The 7,473-nt window shown below is 36.1% G+C and overlaps 1 protein-coding gene across 3 annotated transcripts; it reads left to right on the top strand.

Annotated features, from left to right (window-relative positions):
• The first annotated feature begins 1,499 nt into the window (after positions 1-1,499).
• LOC126618361 (AP2-like ethylene-responsive transcription factor BBM1) lies at positions 1,500-6,698 on the top strand. Of its 3 annotated transcripts, none has more exons than XM_050286399.1 (9): positions 1,500-2,113; positions 2,324-3,056; positions 3,175-3,257; positions 3,454-3,462; positions 3,573-3,661; positions 4,027-4,100; positions 4,907-4,957; positions 5,148-5,224; positions 5,348-6,698. In XM_050286399.1, the coding sequence occupies exons 1-9, from the start codon at positions 1,792-1,794 to the stop codon at positions 6,373-6,375; spliced, it is 2,466 nt and encodes an 821-aa protein (XP_050142356.1). In that variant the 5' UTR covers positions 1,500-1,791; the 3' UTR covers positions 6,376-6,698. The 3 variants fall into 3 exon arrangements, with proteins under 3 accessions (XP_050142356.1, XP_050142355.1, XP_050142357.1); XM_050286398.1 differs by having other exon boundaries at positions 1,501-2,113; positions 2,321-3,056; XM_050286400.1 differs by lacking the exon at positions 3,454-3,462 and having other exon boundaries at positions 1,501-2,113; positions 2,321-3,056.
• Positions 6,699-7,473: the final 775 nt, after the last annotated feature.

Below are 7,473 nucleotides of genomic sequence, written 5' to 3'. Positions count from 1 at the left end.
AAAGTTGAGGGGGGAAATTGGCCAATAGTCACAAGTTTAGGGGGAAATTGATGAATACCTCAAATATATAATAGGCTCTGCTTGTTAGATATACACACTACCATTTTTGGATATACGAACACCTAAACGGTTAAATTAATATATACATTCATTTCTAAAGTAGTATACAATTGTAATGGTGTTCAATTTAAAATTCAATTCAATAATAATATTTTTTTCTTACCCTCGTACGTGTACCTTTTTATTAGTTTTGTTACTTCTCATTTTTCAGTCAAAACTTAGCAAGCAATTATTGATATATAGGTCCAATTATAAAAAATCTATAAATTAATATATTAACTCATTTAGTGATCTTGGCACCTGATTTTCATTTGTGTCTTAATAGCGATATAAGAATCACATTCATATAATAGGTCGAAAATTTTGAGTGTAATATTAATATATTAAATTTATGAGCGTGATACTAATATGTTGAATCACACTAGCTAGTGTAACAATAGTGTTACAGGTAAACTATAACACTACTGGTACACTAATGTGAGTTTAATAATTATTAGACTCATACTTTAGAACCTACTAATTTATAAGTATCACACTCTCATGAGTTCATTTTTTTAGTATCACACTAATTTTTTTTTTTTTTTGGCGTACTGTAGGAGTGTGATTCCTATATAGGCTCAATTTATTGGTATCACACTCACTTTTTCCGTCATATTGTGGAAGATCTTAAACTTTTCATAGTAGTTTTTAGTATGTGTGATACCTATATATAAGGAATTAGGTATCAAACTCAGATTACTTAATTCCTAAATGTAAATATCACACTCATTCTAACTACGGTAGAATAAAGAAGATAAATATAAATGGACGCACAAGATGGAAAATCAACTAAGAAAACCTACCTACATTATATCAAACTACAATGATCCGAACTATTAGTCAAATAAGTTGCACCTCATAGATCATTCTTACAAAATATTAGTCAAATTAGAAATATTTGAGACATCTAATTGAATTCAAAGAAATTGACGAAACTTTCTATTAAAAACAATGAGATTTCATCGTGACAATTAAATAGGCAAATAGTTTTGGAGTGATTTGAATTTTTGCAAGGATGATCTATGATTGAGACTTAAAAAATAAACGGTTCAGGTGAGGGACGGAGCTACAAATTTCTTTTAGTGGGCCATCCCAAAAATTAACTAATAAAACCTTATTATAGTATGACTTATTCTCAATATGATAATAAGGATGCTTTCAAATGATGATGTATCACAATTCCATGTTACAAAAATTTCAGTATAGTAGTGGAAAGTGGAAAAATGATGAGAAAAATATTAATACATGATAGGTGGGAGATGAGTTTTTAGGTTTGAATGATAGAGTAAGAGCACTTTGTTTTTTTACTTAACAAACGAATTACTTGAGTAGGAGCATCTGTCTCCGTACGTGTGAAAGAGAGAAGTGGAAGGGAAAGAGAGCGTGTGTTAAAAATCTTGAAATATATAATTGCTTTGGAAGAAATGAGAGTCATTTCAATTAATTCTATGTCTGCAAAATTTTGACCTTTCCTCTTCTCCCTTTTGAGTCCCAATAGAGATTATACCCACATACCGCCATGGAAATGGATACTCTCTCTTCTCGCCTTAAACAATAGTTGTTTCTCAACCAGTTGGCTACTTCATCTTCTTCTTCTTCATGCATGGAGTACTAGTTGTCTGATCATCTCTTTTCTTTAACTCAAACCATTAATCAATATATATATATATAGCTACATAGAATAATTTTGAGATGGGTTCCATGAACTGGTTGGGTTTCTCTCTTTCCCCTCAAGAAGTAGTTCCGGCTGATCCAACGATATCTGAGGGTACTGATCATCGTCATCAGCAGCACGGCCAAGATCATCAGGACTTATCTGACCAGACACTAGTCTCTCGCCTCCGCTCTAAGTACTCGGATGAAATCTCCGGTACCGATGCCTCCGGAGACTGCTTTGATCTCACTAATTCTCATGACGACTCATCTGCTACTCCTACTGCTCCTAATCATCATTCTCTCAACCACCTCCCTACATCTTTTGGGATGCTTCATCAAGCTGCGTTCGACTCCCAAGGTTTATCCACTCTTAACAAAACCCTAATTACCACCCCCCCTTCATATAATATTATTATTAAAGACCTTTTCTGTTCTTTATTCTTTTTTGGATGAATGACTTTTTCTTTCATTTCTTTTTTCCTAGAGCTAGTTTTCACCATTATATAGTTGTTGAATTAATTTGTAAATTTTAGTTAATTGTTAATTTGGTTTACCATATTTGTAGCAGGTGCAGATTGGAATATGAACTCACCGGATAGCACCAACTACAAGTTCACATCAGACCACCTCTCTATGCTTAACTCATGCAATACCCTAAACCTTGAAAACCATCAAAATCGTCATCAGCAGCAGCCAAAGCTCGAAAACTTCCTGGGCCGACACTCTTTCATTGCGGATCATCCAGATCATATCCAGAGTAGCACTAGTTCTGCGCATGCATACAATAGTAAAAACACCGCCAGTATTAATACTACCGACAACATCTTCTCCAGAACCGTCTCTTCTTTGCAGCTTCCGTTAGAGATTTCCGATCCCACAAATGTCATCAACGGAGACGGTGCAGTCGGTACCATTAATATCAACAGCAGCAGCTCGAATATTGGGCTTTCAATGATCAAGACATGGCTGAGGAATCAACCGGCATCCCAGCTGCAAGAGATGAACAAGAACGATGTCAATGGCATCGGTGTCTCCAACACAAGTACTAGTACTAGCAGTGCACAGACTCTTTCGCTTTCGATGAGTACTGCAGGTGCTACTACGGCCGGAGATCAAACCTGTTCGTCAGATCGAGATCGAGATAGTAATAAGCAGGCAATTATTAGGACCGCTGCCCCCGCAGCGACTATTCAGTCTGGGATCGATAACCAGACTAGTATTGCTACCGCTATTGAGGCCGTGCCCAGAAAGTCCATTGATACATTTGGACAGAGAACTTCTATATACCGTGGTGTAACCAGGTTTCTAATTTTTTTCTTATTTCATTCATTTACTCCTTTTAATTAATTTTTGGATTTTGGGGGTTCAATGCGTTAAATGAATAAGCTTCTACTCGTTTCAATCTATGCGTACATACAGGCACAGATGGACAGGTAGATATGAAGCTCATTTGTGGGATAATAGTTGCCGAAGAGAGGGACAAACTCGAAAGGGACGGCAAGGTACACAGTCCATTTTAATTTAATTGTTGGATCTTTTAGGAAAAAAAAATGATTATTTCGTTTCAAGTTTATTTATTTATTTAATTTAAAGATACATCATGCATATCATGTTTTTCTTTAACTAATAGTGCTGCTTTTCTTTTGTGCGTTTCTTGATCTGGGCCGCCTTTCCATCTCAATCCTCTTTAATTTGCAGTTTATCTGGGTACGTACAGTTTAAAGGTCTATGCCTTTCTTCGCATGGATTTTTCACCCTTCCGGATCTTCTTTTTCTTTTGATCGATCTGAATAATTAATTCAATCCTTAATCCATAGGTGGTTATGACAAGGAAGAAAAGGCCGCAAGAGCTTATGACCTAGCAGCATTGAAATATTGGGGTACTACAACCACTACCAACTTCCCGGTGAGTTACAAAACGTAATAAAAAAATTAAATAAAGAATGTGTGTCGATTGATCATGTTGCCTATTTTGTTTGCGCAACAAAATCTGCTCAATGTCGGCCATTGGTATTGATATGCGCTCTTAGGTTAGCTTGGAAACTGGGGAAAGTGTTTCGACTACATTTTAAAAAAAAAGTTGTATATACACTCCCAACTGATATTAATTTTTTTACGGAAGTTAATCCCAGAAAATTAAGTATCATTAATTATATATTGTTCGCCGTTGTGAAATTATAGATGCATGCATGTCTTTCATTAATTATTATCTGATAATCATGATGCATGGACAACCTTTATGTTTTCTAATATAATTTGAACTAATGCCAGATTAGCAACTATGAGAAAGAGGTAGACGAAATGAAGCACATGACAAGACAGGAATATGTTGCATCTTTGCGAAGGTACGTACATATATGAAATTGACGGTTTAATTATATGTACTCAATCAGGGACGGAGCTACAAATTTCTTTTAGTGGGGCATCCCGAAAATCAACTAAGAAAACCTACCTACACTACATCAAAATTCAATGATCCGAACTATTTATTTTTTAAGTTGTACCTCATAGATCATTCTTACAAAATATTAGTCAAATTAGAAATATTTGAAACATCTAATTGAATTCAAATAAATTGACGAACACTTTTTATTAAAAACAATGAGATTTCATAGTGACAATTAAATAGGAAAATAGTTTTGAATGAATTTGAATTTTTGCAAGGATGATCTATAATCGAGACTTAAAAAATAGACCGTTCAGGTGAGGGACGGAGCTACAAATTTCTTCTAGTGGGGCATCCCAAAAATTAACTAAGAAAACTTTATTATAGTATGGCTTATACTCAATATGATAATAAGGATTCTTTCAAATGATGATGTATCACAATTCCATGTTACAAAAATTTCAGTATAGTAGTGGAAAGGGGAAAAGTGATGAGAAAAATATTAAGACATGATAGGCGGAGGAGGAGTTTTTAAGTTTGAATGACAGAGTAAGAGCACTTTTGCTCATATAATATTTGATATAGAGTACAAGTAGTATGAAGGTATGTTGGATATTAGATACGTATATTTTATTTAAAAATAACACGTGTATATTATATAACTCTAGTCTGCAACTTAACAAACGAATTACTTAAGTGGGGGCATCTGCCCCAGTGAGCCTTCATTGGCTCTGCCCATGTACTCAATGAATTTTCTTGTTGCAGGAAGAGTAGTGGGTTTTCTCGTGGTGCATCCATTTATCGAGGAGTGACAAGGTAATGCAACATAGAATGCATGTGATGTAATTAAATGTGTTATTGATTTGAAAGTGCATGGAGGCCCCAAGTTTGAGCAGCATTCAGTCATCAAATTATAGATTGGTATTTATATGCATGTTACAAGTATGCCTTATAATTACTTATATATAGTTTGTTTATGTAATTAATTTGGTTGCATGTACAACAGGCACCACCAGCATGGGAGATGGCAAGCAAGGATTGGAAGAGTAGCAGGGAACAAAGATCTCTACCTGGGAACATTCAGTAAGTTTAATTTCTTTTTCCTGCAATATTAATTTTAATTTGACCTTGTAATTAAGTAAGGTACTGATGATAATTAGCTTTTTACTTCATAATTTCCTAATGAATTTCCATTTATATATTCAGGTACCCAGGAGGAAGCAGCAGAGGCATATGACATCGCAGCCATAAAATTCCGGGGACTTAATGCAGTAACTAACTTTGACATGACTAGATACGACGTGAAGTCGATTCTGGAGAGCAGCACATTGCCCATTGGTGGTGCTGCGAAGCGACTGAAAGACGTTGAGCAGGCACATCACCAGCATCTGCACGAGATGACTCTACTGGCCGACGGACACAACAGATCAACGATGGATGATCAACGCGAAAAGCTGATGATGATGAATACTAGTAGTAATAGTCTCGATCAATATCATCAGCAACTGATAAATGGAGATCATCATGGAATGAGAATAAATAACGTCTATGGTACTGGAGCAGGCTGGCCAACTCTTGCATTTAACCAAGCCGCTACCGCTGTTGCCCATCAGGCCGCAGTGCCGCCCTTTGGGATGCATTATTACTCATCAGTGCCATATAATTCTAATGGCGGGCAGAGGGTTTGGTGCAAGCAAGAGCAAGACACTAATTCTCAAAGCTTTTATCAGCCACAAGATCATCATCGTCAAGATCTTCATCATCATCAACTACTTCAGTTGGGAAGTACTCACAATTTCTTTCAGCCAGTCAACCTCATGGGAAATAGTACTACGGATTCTATGGAACATAGCTCAGGTTCTAATTCTGTCATATATAATGGTACTACTGCCGGAGATCACGGTGGCTATATAATCCCTATGGGGACGGCTATAGCTAATGATCATGAGAATAATAGTAATGCTTTTGGAAATGGCAGTTCCGATCATGATCAGGTGAAGCCGGCGCTAGGTTATGAAAATGCGTTTGGCTCAAGTAGTACTACTACCACTGTGGATGCTTATAATCATGCAAAGAGCTTGTATTATCTTCCGGTTCAGGCGCCGCAGTCATCATCAGTTTCTTCAATAGGTGTGTCGACGAAGGGAAGCAGCGAGTATGACAATTGGGTGCCAACAGCAGTTCCAACATCTACTCACAATATGGCTCCTTTCACAGTCTGGAATGACACATAAATTAATGTGCGTACGTTTCAAATGGGTGGACAGATGGAGGACGTGTTACTGGTCTGGTATTAGGATAGGGTGGATTAAGAAAAGGTGTATACATTTGGAACTAATTTCCTAATTTTGATTTTTCATTCTGCATCTGTGCTAATTACTGGATGATGATCACCTAGCTAGCTAGTTAGGGAAGATAGGCATTTTTATAATTTGGTGTTTTGTTACGAACTTAATTTGCAGTAGGCGTACTGTATGCAAATTTGCAAGGGTCTATCTGAAGTTCAGAAATAGCATCTGAGATCTCTACTTTTCTCATTTGCTATGCATTTTGGGAACTTGAGAATATTCTAATGGATCCTCGGAAAGATTTATATATTAACAACAATCTAGATTTGTAGTTTTGCATAACCATGTATTTCATATATTTGATGCAAAGATCGATGGAGTTTTAACACTTCTAGTAGTGTATCCTACAAGTTAATCTCTACGTGTACATGACCAAAATAATTGAATGAAGTGCATTTATACAATAATACACATCAGTTAAATTAGTTGGGAAGTGTTGTTCATGTAGGGTTTAGGGTACGAAATCATCGAAATATACACAATGTGGAATGTGGATTATTTTCACCTTTGGCCGGTTTTGTGGATAACAATTATAATTTTTCCTTCGAAATATACATGCTGTGAAAGTTTTTTTTTGTTGTTGGACTGTGAAACTAAACAAATATAAATAAGATCAAGGATGAACTTACGGTTAATAACATAAATAAACTGTAAAGACGAAAACACATTTCCTTATCTATGCATCCAACCATACACACTTTTGTAGTTAGTAGTTCCACAAATGAACTAACGAAGATGGAACAAGAGTGGAATGAAGATATACGACAAATAAGAAAAATAATCATGGCATGAAAATCGAGGAGATGTTTATTTATAGAAATATTATATCAATTTTCCTTTCAAAGAGAGCCAAAGCCCCTGTGGGAACTGGGATCGCATTGGAGAAATCAGCGGAGCACCCGTGCCTTCTTGGAAATAATACCACAAAACTCCACACCCACTGCGTTAAAGATTTCTCTCTCTCGCACCCTTTATCCATGCAGC

This window comes from Malus sylvestris, chromosome 4, assembly GCF_916048215.2.
Source record: "Malus sylvestris chromosome 4, drMalSylv7.2, whole genome shotgun sequence".
Taxonomy (NCBI): domain Eukaryota; kingdom Viridiplantae; phylum Streptophyta; class Magnoliopsida; order Rosales; family Rosaceae; genus Malus; species Malus sylvestris.
This window is presented reverse-complemented; position numbering and strand designations above follow the sequence as displayed.

Bases quoted from the DNA above. Each gene is read 5' to 3' on its own strand.
- LOC126618361 (XM_050286398.1), top strand. From the start codon at position 1,792: ATGGGTTCCATGAACTGGTTGGGTTTCTCTCTTTCCCCTCAAGAAGTA. The intron at 4,958-5,147 runs GTAATGCAACAT...CATGTACAACAG, and splicing joins ATTTATCGAGGAGTGACAAG to GCACCACCAGCATGGGAGAT. The intron at 5,225-5,347 runs GTAAGTTTAATT...TTATATATTCAG, and splicing joins TCTCTACCTGGGAACATTCA to GTACCCAGGAGGAAGCAGCA.